Genomic DNA, 18,449 nt, shown 5'->3' with positions numbered 1-18,449 from the left:
GTACGCCTTTTGCTAAATCCCAACCCAGAAATTCTTCTAGGGATTGGAAAATGTCACTTGACCTTCTCTTGCCTACTGATGGAAAAAGCCTTCCTTGGTTGGTCTCTTCTGCTTCTGCCTTTACTACTAGGTGGTGAAACACAAGTTGAATCCCTGCCTGATGTCCCTTGGCTTAAAGACTGCTATGGGGCCAAGTCTTAACACAGAGGAAGTTAGTTTTGTGAGAGTGGGGCGCTGATTCTTTGGAAGGGGCTCAGCCAAAAGAACCTTCAAATGACGTTCAGTAGGAAACAGTTTTATGCCATTTTGAAGGGAGGGGAGGAGGCAGTTCGAGGGTTTGTTTTTTAAGCTCAAATATGTTCCCATGGAATGTAAAAGGCAAGTGGATAGGGATGTCAAAAGGGGTATTGTTTTATGAATCTTGGTTGGTGTCATTTTTATCAATCCCCACACCTGAGAATGTTGTTATTGTATAAGTTTTAATTCGTATGTCTACTCCAAGAGCACAAAGTTAATTTTAGCATTTAAGCCACAAAAACTGGCCTAGGCATTCAACAAGCCTGTGGGGCTTTGCCTCCTCTACAGCATGTATAAAACTAATCTTTTGAATGGACTGACCTTTTTGGAAGTAATAAAGCTACATGGCTGGCACCTTTGAAATAAGTGATTACTGGAACTGAGTGAGTCAAACTTAAGCCGAGTTATTGCACCTGCATGGATGGGAAGGGACAAAGTCCTTGTGCTTTGAACTAGTTAAATATAAGAAATGTGGGCAAGGATCCAATTCTTGAGCAGAGAGGGAAGGCAAGAAAAGGGGTGATAGCAGAAAAGCTGCTAAACATTAACTTACAATGATGTCCAGGCTTCTTGAGGGAAAGTGTGGCCTGCATAGGAGAGCAACATAGGTACTACTTATGCTTGTGACCTGTCACTTTGCTGCATTAACTCAAAGGGTGTAGCTTGTTACAGTGGTTGGGAGGGCCTGTGGCAACTGCTGTTCATAAATTTATAAAGCTGACAATAGTCCTTTAAGAGGATTAGGTAGTCTGATGGAGCCATCACAGCCCATGATGTACAGTCACTTCTTTCGTCTCATTATTGTCTCCGGTCAGACAGGTTTTACGTGTTTTCTGTACCGGTCACAAGTAACCATAGTGCATCATGCCATCTTCAATTCTCTTTCTCTAGCTTTACTGTTAGTCCAGAATTAGGATGAGGGAGAAATTAAGTTTGGTTTTGAATTTAATGTGAACCCACCATATCTGCACTTTCTAAATCATAGCCAAGTCAGCCAGGTCACAGCTCTCTGTGAAAAGTCACAGTTCTCCAAATTTTGTAACACTATTCTCCAACCAAATAATGTGTACCAAAAATGTGTATATTACGCAACATTATATGTGTTTTAAAATTGTATATTATATGTGTATAAGAATGCAGCTATTCAAGAAAATAACATACAAAATATACTATTTTAGGGGAAATTGCTTGCAAAAGTACATATATTAGGCAAAATTGCATACAAAAATATTGGGAGGAATCCACACTAAATTTTTAATGAGGACTTAAAAAAAATCACCATGATCAGAAATGTGGAGAACTGAACTTAAGACTGAAAAAATGAGAAACTGAGAGAAGCTGAAATTGAGAGATAAATCAATCTCTAGGTCTTTCAAGAAAATAAGGGAGCAAAGTAAAAACAGAGAAGGCTTTCTAACATGAGAACTCCACATCAGTAAAGACTATTCCTACCACCCTTAGGATGTTGGGAAAGATGGAGGGCACAAGGAGAAGGGGACGACAGAGGACGAGATGGCGGGACGGTGTTCTCGAAGCTACCAACATGAGTTTGACCAAACTGCGGGAGGCAGTGGAAGAAAGGAGTGCCTGGTGTGCTCTGGTCCAGGGGGCCACGAAGAGTCGGACACGACTAAAAGACTAAACAACAATACCACCCTTAGGCCCCTGTTTGTAGTGTAGACTGGTAGGGATGAAGACTGCAAGTACTGAAAAATGCAGGGGCCAGATAGACCTCAGAGACACATCCAACTCCACATAGATCCATCCATAAAGACATTTTCCAGCACTGCATAGCATAGATGACTGCTCTGTACATGGGCAAATATATTTATGTACAGCTACATAGAAACTTGTAAATCATTCAGTCTTGTATCATACATTAATGAAAAAATACTCTTGCTTGATTAAAGCTAACCCATTATTTAAGAAAAGCATTGGTTTTGAATCCATACCTTTAACAGTAATCCCAGCATACTAAAACTATCAAAATACCAGCCCATATCCCTCCCCATTGAATCCTGTTTTACCCTTTCTGGGTGAAATCCAGTAAGTTTCAAAAAGCCTTGACAATTACCTGTTTGCAAAAAATGAATGTCCCTACGGTAGTAAGCTCCCACTGCGAAGCATCCTAAGGCTGCAGTCCAATGCATTAAGCTTCCTTTGAAAACAATGAGGCTACTTTTAAATAGACATGTAGAGGATTGTGCTCTAATCTTTCCCATTCATTTATCTCCACCTGTTAAATTTATGTGTATCAGACTGCTGGTAAAGGCACAGGAGCAGGTTCCAGTGGGGGACAACAACCCCTTTCATCGTAATGTCAGAAAGCACCTGCATTCTAGGACCTATAAGAACCTGCTGAACAATGACTGTGAAATGGAGACTTAAAATTGAATACTCCAGGGTGTGCGGAAGGAGCCTATGCTGTGCTTTACTGCCATGCTAGCCTCACCACTTCTAGACTGGGGCAGTGCTGGCATAGGGTGGAGCCATGGTGTGGGTTTCTCTCATGTGACTTGAGCATCTGATGTTACTGTAAATGGTGTGTGATGGAGCTGTTCGGAATAGAGTAGTTGCTTTGGAAGACGATCATCAGGCATCCGCACAACATGACCAGTCCAACGAAGTTGATGTTGAAGAATCATTGCTTCTTCCAGTACACTGATATTAGTTCACCTGTCTTCCCAAGTGATGTGTAAAATTTTTCGGAGACACTGTTGATGAAAACTTTCAAGGAGTTGGAGATGGCGTTTATAAGTGGTCATGTTTCACAAGCATATAGTAAGGTTGGTTTGTAAACAAGCATTTTGGTTTCCCTGCAAATGTCTCGGTCCTCAAACACTCTGCACTTCAATTGGGAGAAAGCCGCACTTGCAGAGCTCAGGCGATGCTGGATTTCGGCATCAATGTTGGCACTTGTGGAACGATAACTGCCTTGGTAGGAGAAGTGATCAATATTTTCCAACTTTACACCATTGAGTTGGATTTGTGGTGCTGCAGAGGGGTTATTTTGTACTTGTTGGTGCAGCACTTTGGTTTTTTGGATGTTGAGTGATAGGCCAAGCTTTTCGTAAGCTTCTGCAAAGATATTCAGGATTGTTTGGAGGTTACCCTCTAAGTGTGCGCACACTACAGTCAGCAAAAGAGGTTTAAAGACCGTCTCAAGGCAAATCTTAAAAAATGTAGTATAAACACCAACAATTGGGAAACACTGGCCTGCAAGCACTCCAGTTGGAGAACAGCCTTTACTAAAGGTGTCATGGGCTTTGAAGACACTTGACCTCAGAACGCAAGGGAGAAACGTGCTAGGAGGAAGACACGCTTGGCAAATCCACACCATGCTCAACTCCTGCCTGGAAACCAATGTCCCCACTGTGGAAGGATGTGTGGATCCAGAATTGGCCTCCACAGTCACTTACGGACTCACTGTTAAAACCGTGTTTATGGAAGACAATCTTACTTGGCTACCAGTGATCGCCAAAGAAGAAGAAGATGGAGCTGTCCTTTGGCTGCTCCCATGATAATGTGGGATGGGGCCACAGGGTGCCAGGGAGATGGCAAGCCAGGGTGGCATTAAATGTAGGAGGTGTATGTTCAGTGATAGGCTAGTAGGTTTTGTTCTGTCCCCCAAGGCTGTAGCAGTCACCTAAATTTGAAAAGAGAAACATTCTCTGTGAGCAGTACCATGCCTGTAGATTGCTTTTTGGTCATTAAGTTTTTGGAAAGCTTGAGCCCAAAAACTAATATGGAAAGAGTGGGGTGGGGGAAGCCTCCCTTACCCACTTCATAGCATTTCTTTAGCTGTCTTATTTTTGCCAGAGTGGTGGTGGGGGTGCATTCTGAAATTTGGCATGGAAACTGCTCTCGCTGGGAAGTGCTTAGAGTTTTGGCTTTGAATTAAACAAGTTATGAGCCTTGGAAAATCCTGTACTGGGAATGCAATTTAGACTTTATCCACAGAGCTTGTCAACTCTATGATTTAAGTTGTGCATGCATGCATAGCTAACCTTATTCTCCAGTGCAAATTATGGAAAGAAGGACTGATACCTGTGGCCCTCCAGATGCTGTTGGACTTCAGATGCTCCAGATGCTGGCATGGTCAAGAGTCAGGGGTGATGGGAGATGTAGGAGCAACATCTGGAGGGCAACAGGTTGCCCACCTCTGCCCTAGAAAGCTGCAGTCAAGCTTTCCACTTCCACCCTCCAGCAATGTAGAAGGCAATACTACGTCTCTATGCCTGCACCAACGGCAAGCATGGAGGTGGAGTTGCCAGTCCGCACTGCAGCCATGGCTTCTCATGGAGAGTCACAGCATGCCAAACCCAATCAAGAATCAGTGTGAATGTATGCAATGTAAATAAATAAGTAGTAGAAATAAATTTCTACATATTGGTGTGCATTAAACAGGTAAATAAATGTGCCAGTTTGGGTGACTGGGTGGTTCTGATTCCATTTCCACTTTTTGGCCTAGGTGTGCACAAATGGCTTTGGGTCCCTGGCCTCCCTTCCTGTCATTTTGGAGACGTGTCGGCAGAGGAGGGGAGATGTAGCAAGCTGACTTTTTGCAGTGGGTCAGCTTAAAATGTCACACTGTCATTTTCTTACCCCTTGATGCTGGATGCTGAGCTGGGCTTCTGAGAGTTTGCAGCATTCCCTGTTTTCTAACATGATAACATGTCAAAGGCTTATTCTCACAGTAAGATCAAAATCATCAGTGAAATTGCAGGGGCACACTTCTGTTTAAGCATCTGTCACTGAAATGTGTGTAAAGTATTATGTCCACATCAGTATTTACATGCCATTGCGGTTCCCAAAAGTATGCCCTTTTCTGTAATGCCTCAATTAGCTCTCAGTAACAATTTGCTTTATTGTATAATTTTTGTAGCTCCCCAGACTAATATAGACCTCCTACCTCCCTCACTTCTCTGTTTGTTTCTTTGGATGAGAGCAGTAGTGGGCACAATTGGGGAGAATCTATGGATAATAATTTTTGTAACTGGAAATCTGATCAGTGAATTTTTGGAAGGGGGAACAATTTGAGGGGGAATCTGGGAAGGAAATTGATGTGTAAAGAGGAAATAGTTTCAGTGCATGGCGTTGGGGTAGAGGAATGCTAATTGGGTTTTTTTATTGCATAAAGACCTAAGAAGATCCTTGCTGGGTCAGACCAAAGTCCCTCTCTGTCCACCATTCTGTTTAACAGCAGCCAGCCTCTCTGGAAACTCATAAGCAAGGCATACAAGTGATGCCCTTGCTAGTCTATTCTTTGTTCCTAGCAAGTGGTATTTCGAGGTAAAGGTAAGGTAAATGAGCCCTGGATGGTTACGTCCAAACAAAGGCGACTGTGGGGCTGAGGGAACTGCTAGGTTGGCAGGAGCTAGGACAGAGAAACAGGAACTCACCCCATCGCAGGGATTCATCGCAGGGATTCATCACATGACCCAGAAAGTTGTGGACAAACGCCAGCTCCCTCAGCCTGAAAGCAAGATGAGCTACATAGTCGTCTTTGACTGGACTTAACCATTCAGTTACCTTTACCTATTTAGAGATGTACTACCTCTGAACATCTAGGGACGCGGGTGGCGCTGTGGGTTAAACCACAGAGCCTAGGACTTGCCGATCAGAAGGTCGCGGTTCGAATCCCTGCGACGGGGTGAGCTCCCATTGCTTGGTCCCTGCTCCTGCCAACCTAGCAGTTCAAAAGCACGTCAAAGTGCAAGTAGATAAATAGGTATTGCTCCAGTGGGAAGGTAAATGGCGTTTCCATGCACTGCTCTGGTTCGCCAGAAGCAGCTTAGTTATGCTGGCCACATGACCCGGAAGCTGTACGCCGCGAGATGAGCACCACAACCCCAGAGTCAGTCACGACTGGAGCTAATGGTCATGGGTCCCTTTACCTTTACCTCTCAACATGGAAGTTCTTTTTACTATTGTATCTGATAGGAGCGGGCTTTATTGGCTGGCTGAGTTTTATGAAAGTGGAGCCATGGAAACGTTTGGGTGGGTAGATGGAACATAGGTTGCCCTCTTTCAGAAGCATTAGCTGTTATTTCTGGTGCAGCGGTGCTTGGGATTCAAGTCGGCAGGTAAGTGGATAAGACTGGTAGAACTAGGATGGTTTTAATGTATATTGTCATTTCAGCCCCCAAGACCTGCCAGAATGCAGCTTTACTAATAGTTGTTGTGGTTTAGTTGTTTAGTCGTGTCCGACTCTTCGTCACCCTATGGACCAGAGCACGCCAGGTACTCCTGTCTTCCACTGCCTCCCTCATGCTTCGAGAACACTGTCCAACCATCCTGTCCTCTGTCGTCCCCTTCTCCTTGTGCCCTCCATCTTTCCCAGCATCAGGGTCTTTTCCAGGGAGTCTTCTCTTCTCATGAGGTGGCCAAAGTCTTGGAGCCTCAGCTTCAGGATCTGTCCTTCCAGTGAGCACTCAGGGCTGATTTCCTTAAGAATGGAGAGTTTTGATCTTCTTGCAGTCCATGGGACTCTCAAGAGTCTCCTCCAGCACCAGAATTCAAAAGCATCAATTCTTCGGCGATCGGCCTTCTTTATGGTCCAGCTCTCACTTCCATACATCACTACTCAGAAAACCATGGCTTTAACTATACGGGCCTTTGTTGGCAAGGTGATGTCTCTGCTTTTTAAGATGCTGTCTAGGTTTGTCATTGCTTTACTAATTAAATCCACCAAAGAACACCTAGCTGACTTCCAGTGTCTTCTGGAATATGGATCCTAAACATTTGTTCAATATCAAAGTGCCAGAAACCATTTATTTATTCCAAATTGAACATTATCATGGATTATATCAAATCTTTGAAAATAAAAGCCCTTATTTGGTGTTTTTTTTAAATTGAAAACTTGTAAAGTTGGACTACGGCCAGCCTCCCTGGAGTGGGAGTCCTATAATATTGAGGTCATGACACGTGACATCTCATGCCTGTGCTCAGAGACCTTCAAATTGTATTCCTACTTAGATGCTGGTAAATGTATCCTTCTGACTTTCCTTTCAGAATAGGGAAAGAAGCTCCGTGATTTCCTTGCTCTCAACTGCTGTGGTAATTACACAGTTGGCTTTGGGTCTAGCAATTTTGTGAGACATGTATGTACTTATTGTTACTGTTTTCCCCAAGGCTATTTCAAAGAATCATTAAAAGTAGTTCTAGGAAATGGATAAACCAGAGATATTGAAAATCCCAGTTCTAATCAAGTAAACATTTCAGATTACCAGATAAGACTATTATGTTTTTTTATCTTGCTCTGGACTTGCTCTCTCTACAGTGCAATAGCTCATAGACTCATTCTAAGCTCTTCCTACAAGCCAATTCAGACACTTCCTTTACCTCCAGCTGACCAAGGGCATTTGAGAACAAAGAAATGAAATGTCTTGTTCCCTGCTTCCCTTGCCTTCAGAAGTTTCTTGGAACTCCATTAGACCAGAAAATACCTTTTATAAATTAGAGTAAATTAGTGCCTACAAATAGTTAAGGATGGATGATCCGGTATAGTCAAAATATTAAGTATAGCCAAAATAATATAGATAGATAAATTAATGCATTTTAAAAGGGGAAATGGTCATCTGTTTAAATTCTGGCAAGTGTTCATAAAATTTTGGCATAGGGTTAAATCTTGATAAAATATAGACAATACTGATTCAGTTATTTGATTAATTTGAGGTTGTGTGTGATTTTAGAGCCAAAAGAAATTTATCTGAGTAAGCTCAGGTCCCCTAATGAATACCCAGTATGTCTGTTAAATCAATTTAGCAGAGCTAATAACTGGTGCTTCAAAATGCTACATTGTGGTATTTGTTAATTCCATCTTTACTTGATGAGGCCGAGTGGACAGCCTTATTTTCTGCTAGGGGCTGCATTGCCAGCAGTGAGCAGACTAAGAACTAAGGGTGGGTGGAGCCAGAGACAAAAGTATTTTGGATTAACTAATCCAGAATAAAGAGCACCCTGTCTCAATTTTCACCATGGCTATGCCACATTGTAATTCCTAATTCTGTGCAGATCTGCTCAGAAGTCAGTCTCAGGTCTGATGGGGTTTGCCTCAAATAAATTATACTGTAGATTTTTAAAAAAAGTGCAACAGACCAGCGCTGCTCTTGTTGTGGAAACACCTAAATTTTTGGTGTTCAAAGAGTGTGTACAAACTCTTGTCTTTTTTCTTAATTCTGACATACTTTATTTAATCATCTTCATGTGATGACCTTCAGGCTTTTAATGTTTGAAAGAAAAGAAAATTCATGTTTTTTTCAACTTGGATGCAACTTTACTGTGCAGTCTAGATCCATCTTGATTTGTGGTGCCCTATTGTAAACAGTAAGGCTACTGGCTATAACTGAGCTACTGACTTTGGATGTGTTTTTTCAAAGTAGAACACTTTCCCCGCCTCCAGATATTTTATTTCTTAGAAACAAATTGTTGGGTCATTATCTAATCATTTCCACTGCAGTCTTCCAAATATCTACTCAGAAGTCAGCCACACTGAGTTTTACTTTCCTGATTCCTGTACCTGCAAGGACAAATTTTATATTGTAAACTGCTCTGAGATATTTGGATGAAGGGCAGCATAGAAATTTATTTATTTAATTAATTATGTTTTCTTTTTAATACATCTGTTTTGTGCAAAAACAGCTCTGCACATAAGAACTGTTTTTAAAATAAAAATACTGCGAACCTGCCTTCAGCAGCAACTGGTGGAAAAAAACCAGGCATCATCCTTTGCTTTGATCTTATAGAAAGAAAGTGAAAATGGTGGGTGCGACAATAGATGGCACTCAGCAAAATGTCACTGCACAAAAAGCCCACCCACACAATACACTTCAGTGTATCCACTGTCATGTAATGTGTGATTTTATATTGGATTTTCTCCCCTTTTTGGATTATCCACAAAGTGGGAAAATCTGAATTTAGCAAGGGGAAAGTACAGACTCCCACTTGGATGAGGAGGACATTGTGTGGGTGCTTGCAATCAATCAATCAATCAATCAATCAATCAAAAAAACACAAAGTATTTCAAATCCATATTAGCCTTTGGGCTTTTCCAGCATTGCCAGGAACATCTTTTTTTTTTCTTCCATGGGGAAGGTTATCATCCAGCCTGGAGAACTCAAAAGGCTTACTACCCTTGTGTGACATTTTAGCTGGTCCTAATGAAGGTGTTTCCCTACTGCTACTTTTGCATTTCCTGTGTTGCTTTTTGGGAAGTTTGATTCCTTATATATTCAGGGTCTAGCAGCATTTTCCCACGTGAGACTTCCTTAATGCAGATGTGAAGCCTTCATGTGTAATGTCTGCAGTGTATGTTTGATCTCTGTTCTGTTGCGCATGAAGCATATTTGTGTGTGCCACAGTCAGTGTGAAAAAAGTTGAATGGCACTTTCAACTTCAGAAGTTGTGGAAATGCTCTTACTCTTTCCCTCCCCCTTTCCATCCCTTCAGCTCCGAACCCCGGTGACCATTTGGATAAAGTCAGGGCTCACGACTATTTATTGGGTGAACTCTCAAGACTAGCGCCTTCCCTTTGCTGTGGCTTTTGCTGACTGGCGCCTCCTTCACCCGGTGCATGACTTTGGGGAGCTTGAAGGACCATTTCCCGTGGCCTTGGAAGGTGGGCTTCTTCCTCCTCTTCCCTGAGCAGCGCCGCTTTCCCTGGTGAGCCCCTCGCGGGGGTCGTTCAGATTGAACTATCTGACGTGTCCAGAGAAGAGAAGTTGAGCTGCCCCCCCCCCCCCGCTTCTCTTGGGGTCCCTGGCGCCTCGCCGGAGAGGCCGAGAGCTTCTTTCTGGCTTGGAAGCCCCGAAAGAGAAGCATCAACAGGAAAGCCTGACCTCACTCTCTCTGTGCGGGGCGGAGTCTGCGCGCCGCGCTGGCTCGGGGTGGTTCTGCCTGCCGGGGCGGCGGAGCGCCGAGCAGAGGGGCTGGGAAGAGCCGCGGGCCGGAGCGCCATGCCCCTTCCAAGGGCCGCGGAGGAGAAGGCGCAGGATGAAACTGCTCGGGAGAGCTAAAATGGTAATTTCCCAAGGCTTCTCTTTTAGGCAGCGGATTTACTGTTCCGAGGGGAAGCGGACATGTCCTTCCCTCTCTCCCCCCGGCTGCCTCTGCAGCAGTAATTTCAAGTCTCTTTTCAGAACCTTTCCTGCTGCTGCTGCTGCTGCCGCTTAGTGGGACTCGCTATTGTTAAAACGATGCTTCTCTGCAAACTAATGAACTTTTCTGTCGCTGCGCTCGGTGTGGGAAGGAACGGGCGGGGGGGGGGCGCGGGAAACAGTAGGAAAGGAAGCTAGCTGGACAAACTTTTTGATAAACTGGGGATGTTTTCTTCCTTGGTCAGCCACAAAGAGCTGCTTAAATCTGTATTAATCAGCAAACCCAGAGGTTTGTTGCAGAGCAGATTTCCAATCCAGTTTAAGAGATGTTATGATAGTTTTTCCTCTCAGCTTTCTGGCATGTGTGACTTAAAAAACAAACAAACTTTGGTGGACATCACTAAGACGGATAACCCTTGCACATCCTGAAAAAATATTAAAATGAAGATTTACTGTAATTTACATGCCCGTTAGAGGACTCTCTGTCTTTCTGAGTAATTAATTTAAACGTGCAGCTATCTCTGCAGTGGTAAAAGTCAAGATAATGCTCCTTGGTGGTAAGTCGGGAGCATTTCCTTGTGAAAAGACATGGCAAAACTATTTGAAATATGTGCAGTCCTAGCCGATTGTGTGTGGTGGGGACGGGGGAAAGCTAAGTGGAAACTCATGGTCTCCTGATACCACAGGCGAGAAGGGCTTGCCAAGTATATCCCAGAGATCAGCCTCGCTTGGCAAGTGTCTTGTCTTCGTCTGTGATAGTTGTATTTTTCTTTGTACCCCTTGGGCTGTGCAGTCAGCCCTCAGCAACAAGTTCTGCAGCTGTTGGTGGAAACAACCTGTTGTTGTTGTTGTTTTAAGTCAAGCGTTTGTTTTCTTCCTGCGGCAGAGCTCAATTCAGGATTGGGGTGAAGAGGTAGAGGAAGGCGCAGTTTACCATGTCACCCTCAAAAGAGTGCAGATTCAACAGGCTGCTAATAAAGGAGCAAGATGGCTAGGGGTGAGTAAAAAAAAAAAGTAAAAAAAAATGTCAGATTGGCATCTTGTACAAATGCTTGGTGGACTTTGGAGTCCTGGTTGAAAGAGCTGAAGTCCAAGTATACTCTGAAATGGTGCCAAAGCCTGATTTTAACATTAAAATTCTTGCTGGTTTCCTTTTGCATTTGGTTCTTCATCTCTGAGCACAAGACCTGAAATTTAAGAATCTGGGTGAACTGTAGCATCGATGCAGCTTTTACACACACACACACACACACACACACACACACAATCACCACCATTGTAATGCATATAGGGATTTAAATTTGGGTTTCTCTGGGGTGGTTTTTTTTAGAGAGGGGGGAATAGCTCAGTGGTTGTGTGCAGGCTTTGCAGAAGGTCCCACATTCAAACCCTGGCATGTCGTGTTGGACAATTTTCTGATGGCAGGGCTGGGATAAAGCTGTGCCAGAGACTTTAGAGAGCTGTTGTCAATCCAAGTACACTATTCTGGGCTAGGTAGACCAAGTGCCAGGTATATAAAAGTTCCCATTTGTTTTGAACTGGATACTGCAGCATTCGCCAACCTGGTGCCCTCTAGCTGTTTTGTACTACAACTTCCATCTGCCCCTGCCAGTGAAGACTGGAATATAATATTCCTCCAGATAATGATATTGAGAACACACTGATAAAGCCAGGCAGACTTTGGCCTTGCCAGTCTTTAGACGGGGAACTTCTGAGCTCCCCCCACCATGCAACCCCAAAGAAGAGTGGATATATGTGTAACTTCCTCTGTTCTTTCCATATTGCAGAGTTGGGCATTTTTATTTGTGCTTACACATCTGATGTGTAGAAAAGGCTACTCTTCTGCAGAAGTTTCAAGCCCGTAAAAATGCACAACTACATTGTGCTAAGCCTTATATGGCAGGGGTGGGGACTCCAGTTCCCATCAGTCTCAGCTGGTATCGCTAATGGTCAGGGAGGGTGGGGGTTGGAGTTCAGTGATATCTGGAAGAGCACCATGCTGGCTGCCCCTTAGGTTTTCAATCTCTGCTCTGCTGGACTTGGTGAGAGCTTGTATTAAATGACAGCTTTCCAACACCCACTGGCAGAGGAAGAGGTGTGGGGGGGGGGAGCGCACTGCCCCCGGCAGCACGTTCCCGGTGGGGTGCCATCGCGGCTGGCCCCCCCGCCCATGCTGGGCGCCGCGCCACGCCCCCCGGATGTGCACCACACCCCCGGGATGCGCGCTAGTCCTGCCCCTCCTTCTCTCTCCGCGCCCCCCCCCCGGTGTCAGAGCATGAAGTTCCGCCACTGCCAACACCAACCATTGTTCTGGTAAAATGTATGATCTTTCTTAGTGTTTCTTACCCTTTGGTATTAACAAGGCAGCCACTGCATATTGCTACTCTTCGGTTATCCTGATGATTTTATAGAAACTGAGAATCTTCCCAATGGGATTGGTTGCTTTGGAATGATTACTACTTGGGCCATGCCCCAAGCTCTCCACCCCGTCAGATGTCCATGCTCAACTAAGGGTGTGTAAGACTTACTAATGCAGAGAGGCAGCCTTGTGCAATATGTGCATGTAGTGCCCATATGAGAAAGGTATCTAATGTGAGGCTTAGTCCAACTAACGTCCTAAGGGCCACAGGTCCGGCATTCCTTCCTGCCACAGAGTGATGGGCTATATAGAGGCACCTTGTCTGGATATAGCTTACGTTATATTTTACAGTGAGGCTTGAATTATTTCCATCTTGGTATGTGTTGTTGTTTGTTGAAATGCAATTTTGGTTTCTTTGGTATTTTTATTGTCTTGTCTTGTAAGGGTTTAAGAAGCTTGGTTGCTTTAAGCTGTCTCAAGTGTCCATTTCAAAAAAAGGCAGGCAATGAATAAATGCAATAATACATATTTAATCACTTGGAAGTTGCCTTGAGTGCAGTATAGCATAAAGTCGGTTTAGAAATTCTAAAATTAAAGATCTTATTTTCAAGCATTTGTTTATTGTGAATATAAAAAATGCCTTCTATGGGAAAGCTCAACAAAAATTAGCTTGGATTTTCAGTTCTGTGCACCTTTCTCTCTCCTTTTTAACATCTCTACCTGATAGATATTTTAAGGAACATTGGAACTTAAATACAATTCTTGTCAGGTGGACTACGTTATGAAGCAACATGGCCAGGCAATATTACCAAGTTCCCTCCAGTGCATCTAAGATAGTGCTGGGAATGTCCCTCTCTTTTCATATTCCTAAGAAGTACACAGCGTTCTCAGATGAACAGATGACTTCAAATCTGCTTCCTTTGCAGTGGCAGGTTTCCCATCTTTGCCTCCTGCTTTTAGTAGGGATTGGCTGGGCGGGGGGATAAAATATTTGAATATTTGTCACAGATGACAGCTTTTGCTGGGGTAAAAGGCCATTGAGAGTGGCACTCTGTCCTGTAGCAGAATTAAAAAAAAATACAAAGGAGGGAATTTTTAAAGACTGCTTTTGTCTGCTTTAATTCGGAGTCTCAGAGCACAGGGTTGTGCTTCAGCATCAAGGGCCATGCTGGAAAGGCATCTTGAAGCAAAGGGTGGTAGCTAATTTACATTCCAGTTATTGAACAACAGAATTGGCATGGACATTGTATATCACTGACAGTAGATAAATCTAGTCTTGAGACTGAGCCTTGAATCCAGCTTTTTGTGTGTGTTGGAGCATTGAAGCCATCCACCCCAGTAGGCTTCCAAACTGTGGGCTCAACAACATAGCTGATAGATGTTGATAGGGACTGTTCAGTTCTGTGGAAGAAGGAGAGAGTGGATGACAAAACACGGTGGGGTGTGGAAGCACCTCTGCTCCTTGCATGCAGTCAGAATGAGATAAGTTGCATTTCTTCTGCTTTCACGGTGACAGGATTTCATAGGAACATGGGAAGCTGCCTTAAACCAGGTCAAACCATTGGTTCACCTAGCTTTGTACTGCCAACACTGAGTGGCAGGGCTTCCCACAGTTTGTTTTTCTAACGCTGCATGGAGATGCCAGGGACATTTTGCATGCAAAGCATGTGCTCTACCACTGAGCTATGACCCTAAAGCATGTGCTCTACCACTGAGCTATGCTAAAGGAGAGAAAGGAGCTCAGCATGGCCAACACACTTGTGAACTGGGGGGGGGGGGAATATAATGTTTTCTTTCCAGCTGTGGCAGCAATACTCTTAGTTAGCAGCAGGAGTTGCTCTACATAGTGCACTCTTTCTAAACAGAGATGCATTTGCTCATGTGGGTTCCATTTCATGGTCCTGGCAGTGACAATGACAGAACTGGAACCATGACAGAAAAGGGAAGCCCAGTTGGCTTTGCAATGTATATATGATTCTGCTTTGTGGAGAAGAAACTGTTTGCTTTCTTCAAAAATCAGCAAGCCCTAAACAGAAAGCAGGCGGAATGCTAGTTTGTTGTTTTATTTTGGAGCCAGTTTAATTGTCATAGCGATGAACTTGCACAATTAAAAGGACACGAAAAACATGCCCAGTGGGGAAAAAAGAAACCTCTAAGGCTTTGGAGAACTTAGCAGTGGGGTGCAGCAGCAGCAGCAGCAGACTTTATGGGCTTGGAAAGGTAGTCAGTGCCAATAGGCTGGTTTTACCCAAAACAATTCTGGTGCTGAGGGATGGAAAATGAAAAGCTGGGCACTGGCAGCCTGATCAAATCCTTTAATTAGGCTAGCCAGTGTGGCACCTCCTCGTGTGGGTGGACTCCAGTCCTCACTAGCCCCAACTTGCAGAGCCAATGGTCAGGGCTTATGGGAGTTGTAGTCCAGCAATATTTGAAAGGTGCCCTGCTTGCTCCCCCTGCTTTTGGACTGTGGGCAGGGGAAGAGACTATGGATAGAATCATAGAATCATAGAGTTGGAAGAGACCACAAGGGCCATCGAGTCCAACCCCCTGCCAAGCAGGAAACACCATCAGAGCACTCCTGACATATGGTTGTGCCCTCCCTCTCTCAGAGCTAGGCTATACTTCTTTTTTTAAATGATTTTTATTGGTTTTACATATACAGTGGTGCCCCGCAAGACAAATGCCTCGCAAGACGAAAAACTCGCTAGACGAAAGGGTTTCGCGTTTTTTGAGTCGCTCCGCAAGACGAATTTCCCTATGGGCTTGCTTTGCAAGATGAAACGTCTTGCGAGTTCTTGCGAGTTTGTTTCCTTTTTCTTAAAGCTGCTAAGCTGTTAATAGCCGCTAAGCCGCTAATAGCCGCTAAGCTGCTAATAGCCGTGCTTCGCAAGACGAAAAAACCGCAAGACGAAGAGACTCGAGGAACAGATTAATTTCGTCTTGCGAGGCACCACTGTAATCACATTACATAGCACCATATCCTCTTATTTTATCTCCTTGGCTCAACTAAGCCTAACAACTTCCCTTACATTTGCTTCATTTCCTATCCTTCCAATATTATTATCTAAAATATTATATTACCTGAATAGGTAGCAATTTCATCTTACAAATCTTCAGATAACCCTGCTAATGATGTTAATTGCTTACAGTTGTCTTTCAAATATAATAGAAATTTATTCCAGTCCTTTTGGAATGCTTGGTCTCGCTGGTTCCGGATTCTTTCCCCCAGTTTTGCCAGTTCTGCAAAGTCCATCGTTTTCATCTGCCATTCTTCTTTTGTTGGTAACTCCTGGTGTTTCCATCTTTCGGCTAACAAAATTCTTGCCAGAGTTGTTGCATATAAGAACAATTTTTTATCTTGTCTCGGTATCTCTCTACCCACAATACCCAATAAAAAAGCTTCTGGTTTTTTAACAAAAGTGTTTTTAAACATTTTCTTTAGCTCATTATATATACCGGTAATTTCCCAGAAAGCTTTTACCTCTTTACATGTCCACCACATATGGAAAAAAGTACCTTCCTTTTCCCTACATTTCCAACATTCATTTTTTGTTCTATACATTTTGGTTAGTTTAACTGGTATTAAATACCACCTATACATCATTTTCATAACATTTTCTTTAAGCGTACTGAATGCTGTAAAATTAAAACCTTCATTTCATAACCTTTCCCATTCTTCTAACTGTATATTATGTCCAATATCTTTAGCTCAATGTATCATTACTGATTTTACCTCCTCATCTTTAGTATGCCATTCCAATAATAATATATACACTTCATTTATGTGATGATAATGCAACCAATCAATCCCTAATTCTTTTATTTCCTCATATACTTCTACTCGCCCTGAGTGGAGCAGTTAAGAGTTTACACATACCGCATAAAAATACTGCCGTCTTTCTGCACAATGCACCAAATTCAACCAGTCCCTTTCCCTGGTGAGGTGGAGCATAGGAGCTTAAATTTCAGAAGTCAGGACAGCTTGGGGTGGGGGGAGCAAAAAGGGGCAATGAAAGTGGTGGGAATAAGAGCACGGCATGTCAGGATGATGCTGACTGAGAAAGAGATGGGAGTGAGGAAGAGAATAATAAATTTCTGAGGCAGCAGCTGCTTCTAGGAAGGCAGAAGCAGTGCACTTCATGGTAGGAAAACCCTCTGCTGTTGGTATAGAAAACCCAGCTCCTTTTCTCCCACAGTTCAGAATAATAGGAGAAACACAAAGTCTAGGATGGTGACTGATGGGATCAGCAACCTATAGTCCCTCAGCCATATCCATCACCCTGAAAAGTGTGACCTAGACCCCAGTGGGCAACTCAGAGGAAAGTCTTTCTGCAGACCTGGCCCACTCCACACCCATCTGAAAGCAGCCTTCCAGTAAAATGAGTTGCAGACAAGTGTTGCAGTTAAAGGCATGTTGCTGGTTTGGATAGCTCTAGCACTTAATGCTTCTAAGCTGTCAGCAAATCTAGCTTAAAAATGGGAACTATTACTTTTTACATGGGTCAGCAGGAATATTTTTCTGCACTTGGAAGCTTAATGTTGGTTCTTTGCAAGGTTTCACTTTTTAGGTCTCCAAGATCCACAAGAAAGACCTAGTAAACAATTGCCATAACATTTGTAACTAAGAACCTATACTTGGGTTGGCTTATTCTCTCCCCCCCCCCCCCCGCATCTCCCAATCAGTTTTCCTTTGTGTCTTGTTCTTCTAGAGCTGGGATGTCTACTCACAGAAAATAAATAGAAAATAAAACTGGCAGGGTTCAGGCAAAAGTTGTTGAGCTTTTTGGGGGGAGGAAAGCCCCATTATTAAAGGGGAACTGTCAGGCTAGAGTAAAGGGGAAAGGGGATTAGTCGATCACCAAAAGATCGCTATGAAAACAATCTGCCTCACAGTGAAAACTCCGCCTTCTGTTCCAGCGATCTTGCCGGGCGGGGAGAGGGGCTGGCTGCTATGAGGAAAAGGAAAAGGAGCCCGCAATCAACAGGGATCAACTGGAACCTCCCGGGGATCGACCAGTCGATCCCAATCGACCTATTGGGGAGCCCTGTTCTAGAGTGTAAGCCTTGCTCATAGTGATCCAAAAGCCACTCTGGCAGCCTTTTGGGGCTGACTGACTGACTGATTTGAACAATTGTTCTCACACTCAATCTATCAACCGATGGCCCTGCTCATCGGGTTTAGCATTTTGTTCCTCAGGGCCATCTTTACCTGGGGGGTGCAAGGGGTGCGGGGCACCCAGGTGCCAAATGTATTCTGTTCCCCCCCCCAAATGTATACCTACTTTATACTGGACCCTCTTGATTGGCGGCAGTGAAAAGCAATGAAGCGAAAGTCCCCCCACCCACCCATCGCTCTGTTACTTGGTAGCGTCAAATATTCCTGACGAGTCAGGAAACAAAAGCAGTTATTTTGGCTGTGCCGCTGTTACAGGTGAGTGATTTACCTCCCCCCCAAAAGTTCAACAACTTTGAGTTTGTCCCCCCTAAAAAAATTGTGGCCGGCTAAACTAAATTTGTGGGCACTGGGCGGATCTTTGCACCCCGGCGGCACATATGCTAAAGACGGCCCTCTTGTTCCTCCAGGGGCCAACGAGATGCCCATTGGAAGCCTGCCAGAAAGACAGAGCACAGGAGCCGCCTCCCACTTGGGAGCCACAGCTCACCCAGACTTCCACCTCTCCTGCTGCTTTCCCCCA

The 18,449-nt window shown here is 44.0% G+C and overlaps 2 protein-coding genes across 5 annotated transcripts in view; one reads left to right on the top strand and one right to left on the bottom strand.

Annotated features, from left to right (window-relative positions):
- The window catches only part of DARS2 (aspartyl-tRNA synthetase 2, mitochondrial), a 1,012,941-nt gene that overhangs the window by 159,281 nt on the left and 835,211 nt on the right, over positions 1 to 18,449 (bottom strand). The gene's annotated exons all lie outside the window — the stretch shown is intronic.
- The window catches only part of RGL1 (ral guanine nucleotide dissociation stimulator like 1), a 122,912-nt gene that overhangs the window by 20,301 nt on the left and 84,162 nt on the right, over positions 1 to 18,449 (top strand). The window contains exons 1-2 of one of the 4 annotated variants that reach the window (XM_083507116.1): positions 10,227 to 10,317; positions 11,281 to 11,391. The exons of 1 other annotated variant lie outside the window; for it this stretch is intronic. In XM_083507116.1, coding sequence (XP_083363242.1) covers positions 10,291 to 10,317; positions 11,281 to 11,391 — 138 coding nt within the window. In that variant the 5' untranslated portion in view covers positions 10,227 to 10,290. Of the gene's footprint in view, positions 1 to 10,226; positions 10,318 to 11,280; positions 11,392 to 18,449 lie in introns of those variants that run through there. 2 more of the 4 variants (XM_083507115.1, XM_083507118.1) reach the window with 2 other exon arrangements.

The sequence above is a fragment of the Podarcis liolepis genome, assembly GCF_965112155.1.
Source record: "Podarcis liolepis genome assembly, chromosome: 6".
Classification (NCBI taxonomy): Eukaryota; Metazoa; Chordata; class Lepidosauria; order Squamata; family Lacertidae; genus Podarcis; species Podarcis liolepis.
Note: the sequence above shows the minus strand (reverse complement) of the source record. Positions and strands in the feature narration are given on the sequence as shown.